At 36.1% G+C, this 24,271-nt stretch overlaps 1 protein-coding gene across 6 annotated transcripts in view; it reads right to left on the bottom strand.

Annotated features, from left to right (window-relative positions):
* LRBA (LPS responsive beige-like anchor protein) overlaps positions 1-24,271 on the bottom strand; it is a 433,706-nt gene that overhangs the window by 318,340 nt on the left and 91,095 nt on the right. For all 6 annotated transcript variants that reach the window (XR_012042586.1, XM_072861998.1, XM_072861994.1 and 3 more), the window contains exons 26-31: positions 23,937-24,117; positions 21,884-22,011; positions 21,407-21,514; positions 18,668-18,839; positions 17,619-18,057; positions 7,108-7,241 (exon numbers count right to left, since the gene is read on the bottom strand). Coding sequence is in view for 5 of the 6 variants with exons in the window: in XM_072861998.1 (XP_072718099.1) it covers positions 7,108-7,241; positions 17,619-18,057; positions 18,668-18,839; positions 21,407-21,514; positions 21,884-22,011; positions 23,937-24,117 (1,162 nt within the window). In the remaining variant the exon portion in view is untranslated. The remainder of the gene's footprint in view (positions 1-7,107; positions 7,242-17,618; positions 18,058-18,667; positions 18,840-21,406; positions 21,515-21,883; positions 22,012-23,936; positions 24,118-24,271) is intronic.

Genomic DNA, 24,271 nt, shown 5'->3' with positions numbered 1-24,271 from the left:
AAGCAAGGTGGAATACAAATCTTCTGGGCATTGTTTCCTAAATAACTTATCTAATAAAGGCAAATCAAAGATATATTTCTGAAATTTTCAATGGTGATGGCTAAATTCTGTAAATATTTTCAATATTTTCATGGATATAATTCAATTTCTTTAAGATCTAGTTTTACATAGTCAAACCACCAAAAAGTATTTTGGATATTCCCAAAGGAAAAGCAGTCAAATAATGTGCCAAAAATCAGAATGGATCCTCCTGTACAGAAAAACAAAGCCCACAGAAGGCAAAAAGCCACATGATTCAGCAGTTCCAAAGACTCCAGTTGTTTGTGGGATACTTAATAGTTACAGCCTTTTTTTTTTCCCCCCTACACACGCATTCATACTTAAGTATGAACAATAAGCTGCCTGTTGGATTAAGACTTTAACGCAATTATTTCATTTTCATTATAATCTTTATCATTATTTAAATAATTTCACTAGAATTCCCAGCTTTCCCCCTAAAGCCCAACATCCCTATTCTTATTAAACAAGTCACTCTAACTTGAAAATATTTGTAAGCCCACATGCCCAGTAGTGGAGTTAAGCCCATACACTGTCCATAAGGGGAAATCAGCACAGTGATCTGGGTAGTTCAACAGAATACAAAACTGAAATGGCATCCAAAGCCTTCAAAATAAGAAAGTCCTCTCAACATGCAGATTGCACATGCAGAATGTCTTGTTATATAAATGCTTGCATGCTTTTTACTACATAAAATCTGTGACCGGTAATCCACTAATTACTGGATATGTTACAAAGTCAAAAGTATATACAACTAAAATCCCACCATATTAAATGCATAGCAAAATCAAGGATCACTTTATCAGTAAAAAATAAGACTTTAACAGTGCAGCATAGTAGCATGAGTTTTACAATTATATGAGATTAAAATGATTCAATGCAATATGTAGGCCACAACTAAAATAACTGAAGGAAAAATTAGAAAAAAAATCAAGGGAAACATCTGCAAGGCCAATGAAAGGGCATAACAGCCATCACAAGGCTAATAAAGAGACATTCATACATTCAATCCGGGATAACTTGGGGTTTTTGTTGTTTGTTTTATTTTGTGGGATGGATTGGGTTTTTTGTCTGGTTTTCTGTTTTTACACACAATGGCACTGGTAAAAATGGTTAGAGTGGGAGGTAAAGGAAATCACTGACAACACAGGTAGGACATGATTTTTTTTCTTCTAGAAATCAAAACAAAGTGTGCATAACAGATTAGCTATAAATGTAAAACTCTATGAAGTTTTAAGTTAAAATCAACTTTTAAATATAGACATGACAGAAAAAGCACTGATAATTTGACTTTGACAACAGCATAAGGCAGGCACTTATATAAACTGATATTCTTTTCGAAGATTATGTAAGGATATTTATGGCCTGAATTTCTTTATGCTTATCATCACCTAAATCCACATTCCAGACTCAGATATATTTCACTAAAAGGGGTGAATCTCAGATTTATCACAGCTGAGAATTTCAGGGGGGGTTTTTGGTAGGATTAGGCATAGTGATTTTTGCATTCAAATTTTGGTTTGTGGAAGTACTTTTTTGACTTTATTTCACTCAGAAGTGGCTTTTTATTCTACTATTTCTTCTGCCTTTAGTAAAAATAAGGAAAACACTTCAGTAGCATATTTTCATCCACAACACACATGTGGGTAAGTGCAGTAGCTACTTCAAACATGTGGAACTAAACTGACTTATCTCTTCCTTATCCTTTCACTGATAAACTGGCTCCTTCAAACTGACAGTTTTACAGACATTTGCAAGAACATAAAAGAAAATGCAAATAGATCATCTGTCTAGCACCCTTACAGTGAAACCTTATTGTTTATTCAAGGTCCCCAAGGGTCTAAACAAATAATGCCTCTAGCAATAAAATATTGTTAAAGAAACTTCTTGTGCAAGATCCTTATGCTTTTGCACATACACGTAAGTACAAGTGTACTTACAAAGTACGCTTGGCAGTACACAAGCAGAGCATGATATACTTTATTCTGGGAGGACAGAGAGGAGGTAAAAAAAAAAAACAGTGTTGAATTAAATAACCATACCTCTTAATTTTGTACAACAGACCTACCATACATAAATACACTGATGCCCTTTATGAAAGGAGTATCTGGTAAAATAATGAGCTCATTCAAAAATACACTTCCAGGGCTGGAAGTGTACAATGCAAGACTACAATGAAAGGTTTTACAAGCTTATATAAGGGATCTGTTACATAAACACATCTGTAGGTTAAACCAAAACAGATTTCATGAAACAATGGTGCACTCTCTAAAGAGAAGTTGCTTTAAAACAGTTTTTAAACTGAAACAGTGTTAAACTATTTCCATCACATATCATTAGCATTTGAGATTTTTAAAAGTGTCATTCTGCTTTGGTAACTAGCCTTCAACTACTGTCATTGTAAAGTTGGAATTCTCTTTGAAATAGTTACTATAATCCAGTGAATTTCTTGAACTACCTCTGCACTGATGGTAACTCACTTCACATTCATTTTTCTTACTTTAGCTCGTCTCCCACTAACTTATTTTACTGTGAGACTGCAAGGTTATTTTCACCTATGTATAAAAATAAATTAATACCATTCCTCTTTGCAAAACAAGCCAACTGTGGGAGAAAATTTACATTCTCCTATATGTAGGACTAGAATTCAGGAGTCACAACTCCTTTTTTATCTCCTGTTACTGCTTATTCCCATGTTTCTTTCAAGCATCCACCTCAGCCTTTGACATGGCCTTGTTTATGACTTCACACTTTGGGGAACAGCCCATGCCTCTGCTCAGGAGAAGCAGAAATCCCGCTGGCAACTCTGTGTGGCTCAGAGGCAAAACAAGTGAAACTCAAAGAACTTCACGTAAGAGGGGGAGGAGGCAGACAACAGAAACTGAGTGGAACTTCTGTGTTTTCTACACTCAGTGTGTCAGTAAGGACAAGATGCAATTCACTCCTGCGTCCTACAAACTTTCCATACTCCCTCTTTATAAAAATTGTATTTGAACAACCATTTACAAACTGAATAGTGAAAGTCTCAAAATTGCATTCTTTAGAGTGAAGCACTAATAAAATGCATGTGAAATCCTTCAAGTACATAAACAGAGAAACTCAGAGCATCAGAGAAAACAGTGGGAGTGCAAACTGCAAAACAGTTCAAAAATGTTCACACCACTTCAGAACATTACAACTGTAATTGAAACATTTAAAACTAAAACTAAGTGACAAACAAAAATACAAGCATCCCACTTGCATATTCACAATAGCTCAGACTACTCTGCCAAATCCTGCCTATCCAAACATTAGTCCTGCCTTTCCAATAGCCCTACCTGGACACAGCACGTGTAAAATCTCTGCATCAAATCTCACATTCATGAGCCAATCCAAGGAAGAAACAACTCGAGTAAATTCCTCCTCCTTAGATTATTACTAGTAAATATGCTCTTTTGTTCAATACCACCCTCTGTTAGAGACAAATGATTGGCTCAATGTGGGCCTCGAAGGGGCTGTATTTTCTCCATTCATTTCCAAGATCTTTCAACAATTGGAGCAGCAATTCCAGCAGACCAGCAACCCAAACATCAGCCATCAGCAACATACTGACAGGCAAGTTTAGACCAGAAGGGGCACATTTGTATTCAGGAAAGGCTTTTTGTGCTGTGAAATACTCTGTGGCTTGAATGAGTAAAGGTGAAGAAACTTCTCCTGCAAAAAGGCCAGGCTGTCTGAGGCCAAAACATGTTTTCACCCTCTTTCAAAGTATCAGAGGAACAGAGTGAGCTTAGATGGTTATCTTTCCAACTTGTCAACACTTTGTATTTGGTAGGCCAGGACATGTCGAATTCACTTGATATGAGCTTAGGACAATCCTAAGGGTCAAATACCTGAGATACTCACAGACCTTGAGCTACAGGCAAGATGCAAACTTCAGGAAAAAATATTGGGAAGGAGGTTGATAAATTCTGAGCACACACAAACGGCAATGGAGGCATCTGGAACCACATAGACTGACTAATATTTCATCACAGATCCTACCTTGACCAAGCAATTTTGACGTAACATCTACAGGTGGAGGATGCTCAGATACTATATAAAACTTATTCCCAAATTATGCTTATGTACACATTACAACTAAAACACTATCATTTGCTGTTTAATCCCATTTCAATGTCTGCATCTCCCGTTCATCTCTGTTTTGGAGAAAATTGACTCAAGTCTCCACAGTAAAGTATTATATGTTATTATATAAAGGTTCTGTTTGCTTAATTAGTTTTTAAAACATATCAAACAAATGCATACAAAACTCACTTTAAAAAATTATTTGACTTTAGAAAAAACAGCTGAAATGTATTTTTAAATGTAGCAATAATATTTAATAAATAGCCTTCATATAAAATGTGAAAAAGTCCCAAATTTATATTCATTACATAAACCCCTAGTCTCAGCACTTTTTAAAAAAGGATTTAATTATTTTTTTGTCTTAATTACAAAATAAACAGACTTACAATGAATGTTAGCTGAAAAAAAAATGAGAACAATGTATTGATTCTTCACTGCATGAAAACAAAAATTAGTGAAAGAACATGTGATTTGAACTCAGGGGAAAATTATATATATTATATTTTGGTTTTATAGGAAGCTCACTTATTGCTACTTGTATCCTCAAATAAAAAAGTTAAAGGCCTTATACAGAACTTTATTTCAACTTAAATGTGTGCAATTTACATGAGCAACATAAGTGTAAACCACTCCAACTCTGCAAAATTTTTGTTCCCATGACATTATTTTACTGGGGAAAAAAGAAACAGTCTCACGTTTTAATCTGTTTAAGGCATGATTTCATTTATCCCTTTACTTTTTCTTTTAATTAATTAGATTGCCAGTCTAAACATGTCTACTATTTTTAATCCTGATTAGTTTCTTTTTATGCATATCAGTTCAGATTACATGTCCAATTTTTGCCAAAACTCCTAGACATGCTGGAAGTCACACAGTTAGTTACAAACTACATCAGTATTGTTTATTGTCTGGATTTCTTATACATTCTACAGGCACAGGAGCACTCATTTTTTCTTCTATACGTTCTTAAAAGATTGACTAAATCTGAAAGTCAATGTTCACCTGTTTTGTTTCTATTAAAAGCAAGTGAATTTCAGAAAGCAATTGACTTCAGAAATTGTAATAATTAAGCCCACATCTAACCTGGGTAAACCAGTAAGAAGATAACAAATTAGCAATTACTTTAAACAATTTCAATGCAGGTAAGGCTTTATTCTTTTAAAAACAGATTAGCTGCTCAGAGCCAATCTTCCCCAAAGAACTGTGACATTTTAAGAGACAGCTAATTTTCCCAGTCCAAACATTACTCCTAGGCTACTATAGTACTACCTCCTGCAATTTCAGTGACAAAATGCATTCTCTCTTTTGCAAAGAATAAGAACATACTAGATTTCAATAGATTTTCTTTTCCTTTATCATGGCTGGAAGAAACCCTTTTTGATTTTCCCAAGAAATGCAATAGGTAGTTGAAGATGGCAACAAATATCTTCCACACACACGAGTACTAGAGGACACGACAATAGATTACATTTTTTTCCTCAGCCTTTGCAATTTGGATGTAAGTTCATAAAAACAGGAAGCAGGAAACTCAAACATTGAAATGAAACACCAATAATCAGGCACAGGTTGAGATTTCCTTGATTAAGATGCAAATCAGTTCTAAGTCTTGATGTTAAACTTCATGGGCACAAACAATTATGAGATCCTACACAGCCTTGTGACTTAAACATGGCTAAGTAGAAAAGCATGCCTTTGACACAGCATATAAGGTTAAACATCATTTATCTCATACAGAACGACCAGAGAGACTAAGGGTTCAAAGGACCACTTGCTTATAAACAACCTACTCAATTTTGTCTCCACTGAAAAAAACTGTCCAAAGCAATTAGTTCAGCATCAACACTGAATTTGACCTCAGGCTAAAGCTATTGGAAACACTTGTATATAATTTTCAGTCCTACTTAGCACTAACACATATAACCTTGGACAAATACCCTACAATTTATAAATAAGCTTATATTTTACATAACAAAAATCTGTAACAAAAATACACCATATTTTATATAGAATATACCATATTTATACTAAATACAAGTTAATATAGTATCCCTGCTTTACAAAAGCCATGAGAAATCTTGAAATTATGACAAATTGCTCAGACATTTGCATTTGTTCTGCTAGATGAAGGCAAAAGGACAGCCCCCAAAAAGTTTAGCAAAGCTTTTTTTTTAAATACAACACTGCTTTTGTATTTTTTTATTTATAAACAGGTTATTTTTTACATTTGTGTAGCTACAGCATCAAAACTGGGAATAATAAAATGATCTGGAGGATAAACTCTCAGAAAACATCAAAAAGGATTAATTCTTATATTCATGAACCCATACAATGTCACTGACAATTGGTCCAGTTTAACCTAGAGTCACATCTATTTTCCTGTAAAGTATCTGATACTGGTCTTTGTTAGAGGCATGGATACCGAATGCAGGCCTGCAAGCTGCTATGTGACAAAGGGTATATGACAAAGATACAGACAAAATAATATGCAGGATACAAAGGCCCCAAAGGTCCTTTTGTCTGACTTGATAATTTAGGACATGTTATACCACATACACTCCAGTAGTTTGGAAAAAAAAAAAAAAAAAGTGTAAAACACCAAAACACCATCTTCCCAGATTATTGGCACAATTTCCCCTAAGAAAATACAACCAGCAATAAGTATTACTATAAGCAAGACTCATATACAGACAGATAATATATATACACACTAATCAGTATTACAACAGAAGGCAACTAATGAGTTAATATCTGAAAAACAATTGTTCTCATTTACAGTGTTTTGAGATATGGATAACTATTGAAAAACATCTCACCTTCACATAAAGCATAACAAAAAGCACTTCACAAAAACTTGTTCATTTGTATTCAGAGTAAATGGTGAGGGAAGGAGAAGCAAGAGAGGAAGGGTTGGGATTTAAAATTGTTTAATTTACCCTTACTCACCAGGAGATTCTCCTGACAAATCCAGGGCTTGGGCTGAATCTAAAGAAGAAACCACACTGACAGCATTTGTAGGAATACCCATAGCAGCTGTAGAAGAGGAAATGGTTGATTTCTTTGGTGGTACAACGACACTCCTAGATGAAGACAAAAAGTTAGTAAATAATACTGTATGAAGGTTCACACGTCACGATCACTGTTTACACATCTAGCACACACACTTTTATGTCCTGAAAAAGTACTGTTCCTTCCCTATTTTCTTTTTCCATCATCTTTGGCAATCTACCTTAACCTAAAGGACACTTCATAATCGTTTAGTTTTTATGGTACACTTTAATATCTCATCCACTTCTGCAAAATCCCTGACAAACAAGCACACATTTAGAAGATCAGCAGGATTAGTGACCTGCAAGTAGGTTTTACTTTTCACCTTAGTTTTCCTAATATTTGGTTTCAAACTTCAGGCAACTATTTACAAAAGATATCACAGTATTCAAAATGAAAACATTAAGATAAATTATTATCACTGAAGTTTGCCTTGACAGTATACTACTACTGGTATTCTAATGCAGAACAGACGACTAATTGAAGGATATACTATAGCTGAAAACATCCTAACACATACCCACATGCACATACAAACATTCACACATCTTAAAAATATGGCTAAGGCATGAATTTGAGTATATCTTGTCAATCAAGGTTTACTTATATAACAAATCAAAACATTCTTTGGAGTTGAAGAGAGAATCTCCATCTTTCATGTAAGTTAAATGTCAGGCCTGATAGTCAGCATTAAAGATTAGACAAGAGGAAAAGATGTGAAGTGACAAGTTGGGCATGGAGATTTATCTCACATGTTACTAAGACATCTATTTATGCTATACCAATTTCAATTAAATTGTAGTACTTTATTCCAAATACATAAAAGGCCTTGTTAAGCATACGTTAAAGGCATTTTTAATTGCAAGTTAGCTCCATAAACATGCAAAACCCCAGCTAATGAGGTAAAGAGTACAGCTGATATATAATGCACTCCCACAGCAGCGCTTACTTTTAATTACCTGGTGTTAACTGTAAGCTGAAAGTCTTCAACATTCAATTTATTTAATCACATCTTTTGTTGACAGTACTCTAACTACACACTGAAAGTATTCCCTTAATAGCTTTAAAATATTAATTTTCTTAATAAAGTAACTTAGAAGTTTGACCCAAATGCAGGTGTGATAACAACAACCAAAGAAGTTCTGTCAAATATTTGTCAAAAATAGTTCTTGCTAGAATGGGAAAACAGGACTGTATTTGACTCCCTTCTTCAGTCCAAACGATGTCACAGAAGCTAGACTACATTACTGATTAAATCAACCCTCCTTAATGGCAGGAGTAGGCAGGCACCATAGTTGGAGGCAGTACATGTCATATCATTATAAGGGTGACTGCTAATGTTAACTATACACTAAAAAAATAGAAGCAACAACACCTGAGCCCCAATCAAGATATTGTGCTTAAACCATGAATTTTGCTCATATGTTCATGTCAGTTTCCCTGAAACATCAACAATACACTAAAAAAAAATTCATATATTTAGACTGTCTTCTAAATTATGGCCACATTACCAACTAATTTTGCATCACCCAGGTGTAAGAAGGGAATGTCTTGCTCAAGATTCTGTGACATTCACTGTCTGAAAACTGTTACTACTATTCTATAACACACATTAAAATACCTGGAAGGGGCTGGGAAATTAATACAAGTTTACTGAGTACAAGATGAACCCACACATAGTAAACTTTTCTCCAAGAATGTTGGACATTTCTCCAACATTCATGATCCAGTGCTGAAGGCCAGGTGTATTCCTTTACAGATTTTAAGTTCTTTTACTATATAGCTATCCAATTCAAGAAATACTGATCAATAATATTAAACCCAAATCATACATATTACAAAGTAATATGCCTATTCATGTGGCATATTACTATTCATGTAAAGTGCCTATTCATGTGGACTCTGAGATCTCAGTGCATGAGCTGGAAATATTTCTTTGCACACCCATTAAGTTACAGAAACAATTATCCATTTGCTTGCCAACTAATACACACACAATTACATTGGATGCAAGGTGATACGGGAGTATGTTTAGTGACAAATTTTGGTGCACATGTAGATGGCAATTATGCATATATAGGTAGTGTCTGTTCAAAACATATGATTCATGTAATTAATTTTAAATTGGAAAACACCAAATTACCTTGAGGGTAAAAACAAATCTTCTAGAGAAGTTTTCTTTTTCCAGGGCTTAAAGTCAATCAGAATTCTCTCAAAACATCAAATCTGAATAGCTGTGTCCTCTGAATGCCTATGAACACTACTGATCCTACTCTCTGACTCTACTAAGAGCCCCAGGAACTATGAAACAGGTGGTATTTTACATCATAAAGAGCAAGTCAGACCCTCACCTTAAAATAATTGTACATAAATGGCTGAACTTCGACTGATTTTATATATTAGAACCTCCCCCTTACAGATGAAAATACAGAAATGAACATGCTGGAAGGATCAAGAAGGAATTTTAGAACAGGAGTAATTTTTAGCACTACTGCAAGAAGCTCCTCACAGGGCAAGTAATAGTCCTGGAACTGCATGGGAGCAAGAAAGCCTGTGTGCAGATGAAGCCATTACCTTAACACTGCTCATCTGCAGCTGACAATGAGTGGAGACAAAAGAAATCCCAGCTACAACAGTCTTCCATTTTCTGTGCTGTTTCTGACACAACACTATATATTATTGTTCCTTCCTGTAAACTTCTACTGACCTTCAGCATGCTTAAGTGTAGTTGCACTGAGGGAGTAGTTCCAACAAGTTGCCAGACTCTCCATAGCTACCCAAGGAGAGGTGCATTCAAGCAAAGGAATTAGACTTTTTTTTTCCTGGGCTGCAAAAGACAGCAGTAAATGACCACAATAGTCCCTTTTGCCTTTTAAGATCTTTTGTATACCTTCTCACCTTCAAATGTGTAGAAGTTTGGGAATACAAGTACAGCTGCTACTCTCATCTTCAGTAACTTACTTCCCATGAAGTACATAAAAAAGGAATTATATTCTAGCACTTCCATTATAATTTTCAGTATCTGGCAATGGCTTTCACTTTAAGGAAGATACTCTGATTACTAGCACCAGGAATATGGCACTAATACACAGCTGCAAAGTAGAGCTGTTAGCAGGCTTTTTTTTTTTAATTATCCAACATCATTCCTTTTGCTTTGCTTCGAGGAATAAAAATGAATAAGTACAGGTTTCAGATTTTGAAATACAGAAGAACGTATGCTGCCTTATAAACAGTACACATGGGTGTGCACATGTGTATTCCAGACACAGTCACCACATACTTTGAGCAAAAGACACTGACTCTCACAAAGTTTTCTGAGAAACTTAGGTTGTTTATCATATCCCACTGAAAAAAAAGTTTTCTCTAAACAAATTTAAAAAGCTTTAAAAATTAAAAAAATCTACTTCACAAATTCTACAATAATTCCTACATTTAAAGGTCACGTTAGATCTTGGTCCCCTCTGTTACAAGCTTGCTTAAGGATCCAGAGTGTTCATGATGCACCACAGCCAAAGACTCCTGCTGTGCTCCATAACTATTCAGCAAGATAAAAGGCAACAGTATAGGGGCTGGAGAAATTGCTGCTTCACGTTAAAAAATCTGAACCTTGGAAGAAAACAGAGGCTTTGAACAACTCACTATAAAGCTGTTTTCTAGCCTCAGACTAGTTCTGAACAGAATTTATTTTAGATAGTGATCTTCAACAGTCAACTGAAATGATTCTGATTTTTCCAGCCAAAATAAAATAAACAGTTTTTCTAGTGAGGAAAGAAGGTCCCTTCTCCTGACAGCTGTGTCAATCTGAAGCACACAGCCAAAAGAAGTGCTGGATATTGTCCAAAAACGTGATGTAAAGAAACCCCAAACCCTGAATGTACTTTCTCTCTGTCTTCTGGTAAGTTGCCATGACCTTCTGATTCAAAAAATCCTTAAAATAGTTCAAGAACAACAAACCAAAATATTAAAGTATCTTAACATAATTACTTTATAGCTACGCATTGCTGCATTATTTGTAATGTAATGTTTACTACTATATATGTCTTCCCTTTCAACGGTGCAACAGAGCAATGTTACAGTTGCAGGATTTGTGTTAGGAGCTTCCATTTCCAGGCCCTTCTTCAAGGTATGAAAGTACGGCTCGGCAATCACATACAGATTCATATTTACCACATAGTGGAAAGCACATTAAGATATTTGAAGCATAAGCATTGGTCATGTTTCTTTATTTACATTCTAAAATTCCTACATTTTTCCTTCTTTGTGTAGTAATATGATATTTTCTCTGAATATTTAGGTGTAAATGCAACTGTGTTCAAACAGAAATATTTGCCATTAACCACCAATGTTCCTTTGTGGTGTTCTTTCAAAAGATTATTGAAATGCTCATATAAGTAAAATGAATGCAACTGGCAGAAAGAATGTATGAGACAGTGGAAAATCACGATTAAATGTTGTAGTAAATAAACTATGTGGAAAACACAGAGTGTTTAGCACATTATTAAATCAGGTAAATTTGTCAGAGAAGTGTCTTAAAAATTAATGTGCTTTCAACTTAAGTAATAGGGCACTTGCTTTTAAAGAGTACACAGACAGGACAGTCCTTTTTTGTAGCTAAACTGATAAGCGTTTCTTAAGAAGTTAAATATTGCTACACATGTGAATAAAATAGTCATCAATAAGTGGCCTTACAGTATATTTCCTTAGATCTACAAAAATAATGTATTTTTAAAAACATCTGTAATCATGCATTAATTTCATCAGAATAACAATGTACATTAAGCAACCTAACACATGGGTAGGTAGGTGTCACATGGAAGAAAACCATCAATAGATTTTACTCCTTAGCATTCACATTATCACACCATTTCAATTAACTCTATACTTTCGGGTTACATTTGTATATTATAACATCCATTATCATAATATTCAGATACAGGAGAAATAAAATAAACTAGAAAAATTGCACAGAAAATATTCTTAAGGTATATTTCAAGCAGACCTCAAGCACTATGATAAAAATGATAGTTTAGTTTCCTCATTTACATGACTATATTAGATGTTTGCCTTTTTTAATTTAAAATCAAATATTTAAGGTTTAAAGTAGGAAATTACAGCACATGAACTGATAAACATAGGCCAGGCACAGTGAGAACTAGCCACCATAAATACATCTTAGCCAGAAGGTCAGTGTGTTATTAGTCCCAATTATGCTGAAGCGTAAGAAGCCTTCGTGTTGCAGACAATTATTCACTGCTGAATGAGCACAGATCACTGAGCTGAACACTGACTTCCATCACAGATAAAGGCTTACACAATAATGATCTATTCTGCCAAATTCTATAAGGACTTACTTATTGAAAGCTTTCTTGGTTTCAGATCACTGATTCTTCTGTTTCAATACAAAGATACAAAATATCTATAAGTACCTCCTAAATTTTGAGTACATCTTCCTAAATATTTATTTTTTTGAAGTTGGCAAGTCTGCAATTAATTTGAAATATATTTCAAGTTACAAATTTTCCTTGGGTGCGAGTCAAATATTCCTAATACAACATGGGCCAGGCCAAACTGATGACCTCACTATAATTTAAAAATACTTACATGAGTGCTAATTCCTCTTGACATACAGGAATTTATACAGATTTAATTTGTAGCATTCCATTTTTTAGCATTGAACAGCAACACAGGTGACAGTTGGTCTGTCTCCCTATGGGATAATGGTTTTAATTCAAAACCAAAAGAAGTTAGCCTTGTTCCAGGCTACCAGAACGATGCCCACTGCAGGGCTCCTATGCAACGAGCAAAAGACCAATAAAGAGGATCAGAGACTTATTTTTACCTCTACTTTGTGAGCTAGGAAAGCAGACTGCCATGTCAGTGTCATTCTATGGGTTCTGCTGTCTGTAGATAATACCTATTCTCTTATGTCCCCCTTGAAATACCCAAGGAGAAAGGAAGAATAAGAGACTCTCAAAACCATGAGAGATTGGGGCAGGGGGGTGGGAGGGAAGATGATAGAAAGAATATAATCAATTTTGTAAGAGAACTTGAAAATCAGCTTGGCAGGGAGAAGATTACAAATGGTTTGCCTCTTTAGCCCCTGCAGAATGCAAATTGTTGGTGTGCCAAAAGAGCTGAGCTTCTCATCACAGCATATGCACCTTGATCTACAGATCCCCCATTCTCATATTCTGTCTCTACCTGTACCTGGTAGACTTAATCTTGTCAACAACAAGTTTATTCTTCTTACATTTGAAGCACAAATCAATGAAGTCTGAAATGTATTAATTCCATATAAAAAAAGGACTTTGATTAAATGTAACTGAAGTACCACAACCAACCATTATAAAGGCACATGCACGCCACTGACTGACAAATGCATAAACATAGGCTGAGCCAAACTAAGCAACTTATAGACGATGTTCCAAAAAGATAAACAAGCTTATTAACATATCTGTTCTGTAAGTTACAGCTTAACTGCAGATTTAAGCTCTATGGTACAAGACCATGATTTAAGAGCCTATATTCCTCTGAACCCTCAGCATCAGCTTCCTATAATGACATGACTATTGAATGTTTCCACAAAGAGCAGTAGAAGCCAGGAGAGACCAAGGTTTTATTTTAAATTGCACAGTAAAAATGGCAAGTGGTAGGTTATGGGTTTTATTAGACTAACTGAAGAGAAATGTCATCTCTTTTTTTTATCTTAAGCTTTGGTTATTTTTATTTCTGTTTTATTTAAATTTGCTCACATTAGCCTCCCCTCTTTTTCTACAAGATTACTACTAAATAAGAAAACTGCTGTTTTAGGACACACTGAAATTGGAACATTAATTCATGTCCCTATGGATCCTGGGAAAAAGCCAATGCAAGTCTTGAACGTTATCATGATAAACCCCTGGCACCCACTAATCACAAGATTGCATCTTCACATAAGATAAGGGGAAGATTTTTGGCATGGGAATGAACACATACACCTAGTTGTTTGCAAAGGCTTGCAACCTGGCAGCCTTTCAGTAAGGTTTCACTCACATAGCTGTTACTGTATACTCTCCAGCTATGGCTGGGAAGTTGATAATCCTTAAGATATGAGGAGAGTTTTGATTTCTGACACAGCATTCCTGAGATAAATGCAGGATCAGAGAGATGCTTTGAAATTCCCAGAGATACCCCCACTGGTAAACTGCTACATGGGAACAACTTTCAACAGAGTGTCTTTAAAAAGAAAAAAAAGAAGTTAACTTTCAGAACTTGTGTTTGCCATCAAACAACATATTAAATGTAAACCAGACACAGAAAATAAGAAAGCACCCCAAAGCCTGTTTTTCCAAACTTTACCAATACACCTTAGTATTTTTGTCTACCCCAGAGATAAGAGCTACTATTTCCAACTCTATTACAGTTTCTTGTAAAAAGGCTTTTCTTTCCCTGGTACAACTCATTCCCGCTGTTGTCACTAGGTGTCATTTCAGAGCATAAACTTCTATCTTAAGCAGAGTCACACTATATAAAGATACAGTCACCTTCAAGTGGTCATGAAACTTTCCTGTCTATATAAATTTAAATATAAATGTTTCGTATACACAGTTATTCTGTCTTTTTGATTAACTGATTTATTAGCTAGTTAGCAACATACCTTTATCATAGATAAATGTATTTACCATACATGCAAGATTGTGCATGTCACTACCAGATACTAATTGACTAGAGGGAAGACTTCTACATCATTAAGTACACTTTTGTCTACCTGACATACCCACAAAAGGAAGGAAATGAAAAATTAAGCCACCTAGGAACACAAAGCCGCTGACATACCAAGGTCACGTGCAACTGCTGAAGGACAAAATATTTTATACTAGTTAATGACCTTTTTCTCACATATTTAGCCCTACCCACTAAACACAAAAAGTCATAGGAAACTAATACCCACAAGTTATCACTGTGGAGCAGTCCAGATAGCTACATAAACCGTTACAAAACCCCTTGCCCTCTGCTCTTCCATTCACAAGCACGGTGCTGTCTACTGCTTCAGTCCATGCACCACTTTCAGTCCTCTGTATATATTCCTTCACCAGACCAGCTTCCTTTCAGTATCTGATATAGTAATTATGTCTCAAAGTTAAGTGAGAGAATGTTGAGAGTTGTGGTTACAAACGGCTGGCACTTCTAGAGGTGGGAAAAGGAGAGAAGAGTCCATCTGGGACAGTGCTGCACTGGAAAAGTAAAAGGGCAAAACAGCAAGTAGTTCAACTTTTCAGTGACTTGCTTTACAAAACACACTGCAATTAAGGGGGTTTTTTTGTTACTTGAGTGACTTTGTAATTATACAGAAAAAAGAACACAGAATTGCAACTGACTGAAGGGCTGCTACCAATGTCCAGTATTTCATTAGTGTACATGTTATCAAATTAAATTGCACAGTTTCCTCTGATAAGAAGGTTTTGTAGGTGTAATCTACCTATGTCAGATATCAGGACTGCAACTGTCTGATTTCTTCCTGTCTAGTTAACCTGCTTTACATCAATTCAAATCAGATTTGCACAGGCAGCACAAACCTTCAGTTTTAGCAATAATTAAAAACAAAAAAAATTCCTAAATGCAACATGCACTTCTGTACCAGATGTCCAGGCAAACATTATATTGTGGTTCAAATCTCTACCACTCAGCAATGAAAAATAAGAATTTCCTGAGGAAAAACATTAGTCACAGGCTAAAACATTATGCTATTTCACTTCAACTGTCCACTTGCTGTAAAGAACAATGATAGGCCTCAATGGGGACGTGCTAAAAGCACTTGGGCAGGGCAGCAGCAGGGAGAGAGGCGTGGCAAGTTCTAATTCAGCGTCCCTCTTCTCCCAGTTTTCCCCCTCTGCCTCCATTTTCCTACTGCTCCCAAAACAAGCCCTCCTGTTTAGCATCACAAGCAGAAGACAGTATTTACTTTGAGACAAGAGCAAGGGGGCCAAATGCTAGCATACACCATCTGTGTCTAATCTACCCAGACAACCACCACCATCTCTTCCCCCACCAGTGATATGGCAATCTGAGCTGAGAAGACATGTTGTAACAGCTGCATCCATACTCCTGGGAGAGCTGCCCTCCTTTCTTGGGTCATCTAAGTTTGCTAGTTTGAGCAAGGCAGCCATAGACTGCAAAGACATCAGAGCCAGAGGAAGCTCAGGAATAACCAGAGGATCAGATACTGCTATGGTAACAAGGGATCCCCCTGCACCAGATCAACTGCAGGATTTCTGGATATGACTAAGACTTTTCTAAAGGCATGAATGCAAGTGTTATGGGATTCTTTCTTTTGTTCTTTGTTTTCTTTGTTGTTTCGGGGAGGCCTAGAGAGGTAAAAGTCAGTTAGCATAGTAAAAATGTGGTTTACTATACTTGGGAAAAGATAAGGAGCTAATGAGACTGAGATGCAGGGGACACCAAAATTATTATCAGGAAAGAGAGACTTCAATCTCAAAGGAAAAGAAAGAGAAACAAAGCAGGAATGCCCCATTTTAAATCCACCACAGTATTTGAGTATTAAGAAAGGCAGATATTTATTAAAATGAAACTAAATTTTAAAAGCTATTATAACAACAAAGTAAATCTAACAGCTTAGGGATATATCTACTGAATGAAGCCTGAAAGATTTAAAGTAGGCCTTTAGCACCAGAAGGCAGAACACAGATGCATTTTCGTAAATGAATATGGGAGTATTCTATAGGGAGAAGGACACCTAGATGATTACTCCATTGTTTTCGATCCATTTGTAACTACTATTAAACCAGTATTCTTTTGCAGGCCCACAGTAACAGAAACTAGATACAGCTTTGTGATTAATACACAAGCTAATCTACATATCGTTACATTAAGTTATTTAATGTCCATTATTTCCTGAGTCCTTTAAAACTGACTAAATAAGCACAGTACAGCAGCACTCATCTGCAAGTGCTGCAGTCAGGAACAGAAGAACCGGAAAAACAATAGAACAGCTTATACCCTTAATCTTTTCTTTTACTCTTGCAGTCATTTCTAGGCAATTTATTGGCCCTCTTACCATATTGCTTCTGAGCTGTAACATGTATGGAGACAGAAGAGTTAACTCTTATAAAGAGGTGCCGGCTTCAAGACCTCCAAGTATGACCCAATCACCAGTCATTTTTCGTTTCCACAATCTTTTGAGCATAACATAGTATCCCATGAATTGCAGAGTATACCTTCATCATGAACCTATGTGATGTCAGTGGACTTTGTAGTCAAAGGTTCTACTTGTAAATCAAAGTGTCTTGATTATATTAAGTACTAGATGACACTGTACATGAGCTCTGGTGAACTGAAATGTGAATTTTTCTGTTCCTCACAGATATCTTAAGCAAAATGAAATAGCCCAAATATTTTAGAACTTCCATTACCTGTCAAAGGAATGGAACTGTACAGGCTGCTCAGCAGCTCCATCGCCAAGAACTCCAAGGAAGTTTGGTGGCAGAGCAGCGGCATCCACTGCAGTCCCATCAGCTGGTGTGCTTACCAAGCTTCTCAGGATGTCCTTTACATTGACATTTTTTGCAGCTGGCACAGAAGTTGCAGGCTTAGTATCCTCAGTTCCTGTCTCACTTCTGCCCTCCTGAGACTTATTTACTTCTAATGAGAGTGTGCATAGTACTTCACTGATTGCATCTGGACCTGCACTGACATTCAGAGGTCCGGCTTCAGCAACACTACCAGAACTGTTTGTTTGCCCTGAAGCTGGTTCCTCCCCAAGACCAGAATCTCTTCTTCGTACAGATGCTGTGCTTTCTGAATTTTCAGTGGAGGCTGAAGCACCGAGAGCAGCAGATGGGTTTTCCACATCTGTTCATACCAAAAACAGAAAACACGTTTTAAGTTCATTATTAACAGAATTGCATTCACCACATTGCTCCTAAAGAAGTAACATCAATAGGTGACAAGTGAAATAACACAGCTATATATATTTCCTCTTGCCTACTCAGAGATTTAATACTATCTGTAAGTATTTAATAGGAAACTTAGAACAGAAAATTTTCCTTCTAATTTCTGAGAAGCATGAAAAGTTATAACATCCAAAAATTGAGACAAGGAAATAGAAGATATTGACTCAACAGTCAAAGAACGAAAAGTAATTGATTGCCCTGAAGAAGAATAAGAGAAAGAGGTCTTATAGTGGAAACAAAATAGTAATGTTTCTGCAGCAAGCATTCGTGAATACTTAGCTACTTTAGTGAGATTAACTGCCTCTACACAGCAAAATCAACCTATAGATTAGGTTCTTCTCAGACCAGAAAAAGATACACACAAATACTGAGGCAAATTGAATACTATAATGTTGTTTATTTAAGTGGTTACAATGCGCATATTTCTATACAATCTCACATGGACTTCTACAGAATTTTAAGATGCATAAGCCACACTATTTCATTTGGCAAAATAATTAACAGTTCACCTGTAGCAGTAGTTTCACTATTTTCATTCTCTGATTCCTTGAATGACTGGCTATGGTTTGGTGGTCGTCTTTCATTCTGGGGTTCCAGTATATCTCTGTATTTCGAAACCATGAGCACAGAAATAAAATATACAACAGCCAAAGCTAAAAACTGAGCCTGTTTACAATCCTCCTGTAAAAAAAGGACACACACACAGATTTTTCCATTACAATTTCAGCAGCATGTTTATTTTTCTGCAAAGTATGCCCAGCGCTACCGTAAACAGACCAGGAGTAAGCTGATATGTCAACAATGGAAGAACAATATTCTCTAGTCACAGTTTGTCTCACCTATAAAGCTAGGGAATACAGAAATTGTATTCTAGTGGCAGTAATCCTTTCATTTTTCATTTATAAATATGACAACGTTGACTAAGGCAGTGTGTTTTCTCTACATGCTTCGAATTAGTGCAGGGACTAGGTCCCCTTTATTTATTTACAGGTGTTTCCTCTATTATGTTTCCTCAAATGTGCCAAGATATTAACAGCATTTGCTGTGAAGTACAACCAGGCAAGCATAGTCAACAAAACTGTAAAAGCATTTATAAACTATTACATATTAACGAAGGAAGTGGAACAAATTCCAGAACCAGTGTTAAGGTTTTATTTCATCATCAGATTATCCAGATGGATGTACTGTACTATGTACAATTTAAACAAGAATTGGCAAATATGCATTTGTATTACAGCTGTAACTTTATGAAGAGATGTTAAGAAAACCTTAAAAACAAATCTTAATATGAACTATGCCTGGTACCTCCCCAGAGTACAGTCACTCCTAGTGAAACAGAAGAAAGTGCCACGTCCCAGATATGACTAGACTTTATGATTTAGCCTAAGCCTGTCCCCTTTGGCTGTCGAAGGGGGAAAAGCTTTGTACGTTTTGGGATCACAGGAGAACTGAATATTTGAATCCTCACTGACCAATCAGTAAGAGAAAGGGTGTTTGGTTTTTTCCCCCTTATTTACATAAGGGCTCAGGTAGCATTCCATTTTTCCCTCTGAGCAGTTCAAGAAAGTAAGTTAAACTATAAAGCTCATTTTATCATGATTGTAGTGCCTATTGAAGCCCCACATTCCATGAAGAGTTCTTTACTAAGCTATACTGGAAGAAGTTTATGAGAAGTTCTCTCTTAAGAACTGGATAACATAGCTGGATCCTATCGGTTACAGTGAAGAACCAATCTATATTCCCCTCAGCTCAACCCAAATCTTTAACTTTCATAGAACAAGACAGAAACAGTAAGCTAATAACAGGTTAGCATCAGGCAAGCACAGTGTGAGACTGATGAAAGTCCCCTACGATGGTAAGGATTATAAATAATTTTCTTGCTAGATGAATTTTTACCAGACAGTTTCCAACTGTACTTAATAAAGTTGTGATCCAGTGAATTAGCACTACCCCTTATTTTTTCTGCTATGTTTGCAGAACTCCTTGAAGTAACATTCATATACTACTGGAGGTACGACTACTGGTGGTGAAGTGGAATCCATCTGAGTTCCTACTATACAGGTTCAAATCATGCCAAATCACAATTCTATGTGCTGAACACAATGTAAGAAACTGCATGCAAATCAAACATTAAATATTTAGATACAAGTACAAAAGCACAGATGAAAACTATTCCAAAATAGATCTTTCAAAGTCTACTTTTTCTCCACAGCTCAACGCAGTAGCCAAAAAGCAGAGTTATTGCATCATTTTATGTTTATTTGTGAAACAGAAAACCTGGTGGATTAGATATGCAAAAAAAGCAGAGGCTGTGTGTGTACTTTTTTTTTTTTTTAAAGAAAAAACAAGTACACAAAATGTGCTTGATTTTGAAGATTGCATTATTAGGATTATTTTAGTTGCCACCAGTATGGAAGATTCACTTCCTGTTACTCTTTTGCACACTGATACTGAAGTAGGAGTTGAAAGAAGCTTGTTTCAATCAATAATTGCTGTAAAGATAAAAAACAAAGATCCTTCACTATTTGAATAGAACAAAAGTCCCTGTGTAAAAATCATTATATTTGCTAAGTAGTCCAATTATTGTAAGATAAGTTCTGGTGTCCAAGCTTGTGGCCACCAATGACTCATAGCCATTATAGCTACTGTATTTGCTTACAGAGGTTGTTTGGGGTTTTTTAGCAATCAATCTCAATTTCCTCAATATCAGCTATAAAGTTGCTGACATAGGACAAAGATATTCTTAGTCAATTCAAGACTAAAAAACATATGCATATTTACAGCACACGCACACAAATTGGTTCCTCTGAGGAGAAATAAAGGAATTAGAGATGACCTCTAATTTCCAATTAGCTAGAAAGATAGTAATTTTTCAAAAACTATACATAAACATCTTTATGATATGTAGTGTACAAACAGTTTGTCTATGTACAGCATGTGAAAGTATGTACTTGTACTAAACACAACATATTTCATATATAACAGGCAGAATTCCAGAGAATCAGCTCTTAGGAACACATGAAAGAGCCTGATAGGCAGGCAGCGATTTTCACCTCTCCCTCTTTCCAATCCCAAACACTACAACAGCTGCAGAGTATTATGTGTTCCTAATGACTGTGAGCAGTATTCAGGTTTTTTAAATTCAATTTAGCCAAACTGCATAACATGCATAACACATAGCAAGTGTTCAGCAAACAGATTTATGCAGAAATCTAGCTACAAAGAAAACAACATTATTTGTAACTTACTATATCTCTGAACACTACTGCTCGAAGTCGATTAATATCCATATCCTGCAGAAGTCTGTCACGGTCTCGTATTGGAGAAATGCCACCAGTCACAATGTCCACTGGACTCTATTAAAAAAAAAAAAAAAAAAAAAAGCAATTGTTTCAGAAAAGCATTCTACCAAGAATCATTAAGTGTGTACAATCACCCACTGTACATCATATTGTCATAACTAGAGCACAAAGATCAGATATGCATTTCATCTTCAAAGGAAAAAAAAAAATCTGGCAAATTCTTGTGGCAGATTTATTTCATTGTGGAAGGTTAAATATCTAAGCGTTAAATTCACATCTTGGAAAAACTACTTCAGGATTTCCAGTGTTCATGCCCTTCAGCTCTATGAAAGTATCAGTGGTGCAGGTATAAATTTAAAAACTTATCCCTCTGTACAGAGTAATTATTGACTTTTGTGTTCCTGAATGTGGTTTTATACTTGCCTTTGCTGCAGACTTTCCTGTTCCTATAAAGCCCTGCACTGTTTTTTGGTTCTTCCCAATGTCTCCAGTAGGCTTCATCTGTGCATGCTGCTGACACTCCAAGCAATTTCTTACTGCTACCGCACATACTTGAAGGGAAAAGAAATGCTAAGAGTTACTCTGGGAAATAGTATTGTTTATATCCCTTACAGAGATGTATAATACTGTTTTTCACATAAAATAAAAAGTTTAAGCACATCACTAAAATGATATTTTGCTTCCATAAATTTTAAATAGTCACAAAACAATGCTTACAATTATGTAATAATTTATAATTAATACTAAACTATTAGAATATGTATGCTATATCTAATGGATACTTCAAAGTAAGTCAGCATCCCTCATTGAAATTTTACCATGCATACAGCCATGGGGTGGGGAGTGTGAAGACAGCTAAATTTCACAGACTAGCAAGGAAGAAAGACAAGTGATACACTAGTGAAACAAATGACAATGTTTCACAGAATCACAGAATCGTATAGGTTGGAAAAGACCTTTAAGATCATCGAGTCCAACCGTAAACCTAACGCTACCAAGACCACCACTAAACCATGTCCCTAAGCACCTCATCCAAACGTCTTTTAAAATACTTCCAAGGATGGTGACTCAACCACCTCCCTGGGCAGCCTGTTCCAATGCTTGACGACCCTTTTGGTGAAGTAAAATTTCCTAATATCCAGTCTAAACCTCCCCTGGTGCAACTAGAGGCCATTTCCTCTTGTCCTATCACTTGTTACCTGGGAGAAGAGACTGACCCCCACCTCACTACAACCTCCTTTCAGGGAGTTGTAGAGAGCAATAAGGTCTCCCCTCAGCCTCCTTTTCTCCAGGCTAAACAACCCCAGTTCCCTCAGCCGCTCCTCATCAGACTTGTGCTCCAGACCCTTCACCAGCTTCGTTGCCCTTCTCTGGACACGCTCCAGCACCTCAATGTCTCTCTTGTAGTGAGGGGCCCAACACTGAACACAGTATTCAAGGTGCGGCCTCACCAGTGCTGAGTACAGGGGCACGATCACTTCCCTAGTCCTGCCAGCCGCGCTATTTTTGATACAAGCTTCACAATGTGAAGCATCACAGTTTGATACAGTTTTTTTGATACAAGCTTCACAGTTTGCTTCACAATGCTCTGTTATTCTTGGACTAAATATTCTGAAGTTAGAGGTATTTTTTTAGCTTCACAATTGTACCTCTTTCATCTTCTAGTATTATTTTCAAAGGAAAAAAGAACTAACCCCATCTATACCTGTTTGCATCCCATAAATCTTGTTCTACCTGCACAAAGGTTTAATTGCTTAGAAAGGGAGAGGAAGGCTAGTTACTGTTGAGGCTCTGAGCTGCTCTGGCACTCATGCACATTAAACTTTTCATTACAAAAAGTCTTACAGCATGCAACTAGCATGAATACTCTCCTCCTGTATTAACTAACTGAACCCAGTTATGATCTTGTATGTTCTCATTCCCAGAATAATCATTACTTTTTTAGGTAATGACCACTTTCTTTCAATCCGATTTGATGCAAATATACTATAATACTGGATACAACTACTGCCCAATTTCAACCCTACTCTTCATAAATTTACATCTCTAGTTTTCACCATGCCTTCATCTACTGACCTCAAGATTTAAACCTCTTTTCTACATATTGTAAAGGTTCACATTTTTGCATATAGTACAAGATTTCTTTTTCTTAAAGCTGCTATATTCTCAGCCTTGACTATTTGGGGAACTTTGGCAAAAGAAGTATCTTCATGGATAAAATGAAAACATGCATCCACAACAGTCAGGCTACCAAACTTAATTTATTTTATTTAAACTTTTAAAAGAGGAAAAGAACCCCATGTATATGCACTGCAGAATACATTAACAGTAAAGTAGGAAAAGCTCCCAATGCTTCTTTAACTAAATTTAATCTTGATTTAACAAAAAAAGGGCAGAAAATAAAATAAAGCTAACAATTGTTAACTATTTAGTAACAGCAAGCTCCTATGCTCATTACACGGTTTTACTTGCTTACCCAGACGAAGACATTGTCGCAGAATGCCTCCAGATGACATATTTTTCTCAGACTCAATTTCAGTGAAACCAAGAGAGCTTGCAAAAATTAGCACATCCACAAGGTTGATTAATCTCTGGAGAAATGTTAAAGATGTTTCTACTGAAAGTCCTTGAGTTGGCTCAATATTCTCCAATTCATGCTACACAAAGAAAAATTGAAAGCAACGTTTACTTCTTCACAACTTAAATGAAGAAAAACGTATGCTGGAAGTCCATTTTCAGTCACATTCAAAAGTAGCAATTAGTCATATTCTAGGAACAATCATTAGTATTGGGATTTAATCCCATTCCAGA

The sequence above is a fragment of the Ciconia boyciana genome, chromosome 5 (assembly GCF_034638445.1).
Source record: "Ciconia boyciana chromosome 5, ASM3463844v1, whole genome shotgun sequence".
Lineage (NCBI taxonomy): Eukaryota > Metazoa > Chordata > Aves > Ciconiiformes > Ciconiidae > Ciconia > Ciconia boyciana.
The sequence above is the reverse complement of the archived record's forward strand: the minus strand, read 5'-3'. Positions and strand labels throughout refer to the sequence as shown.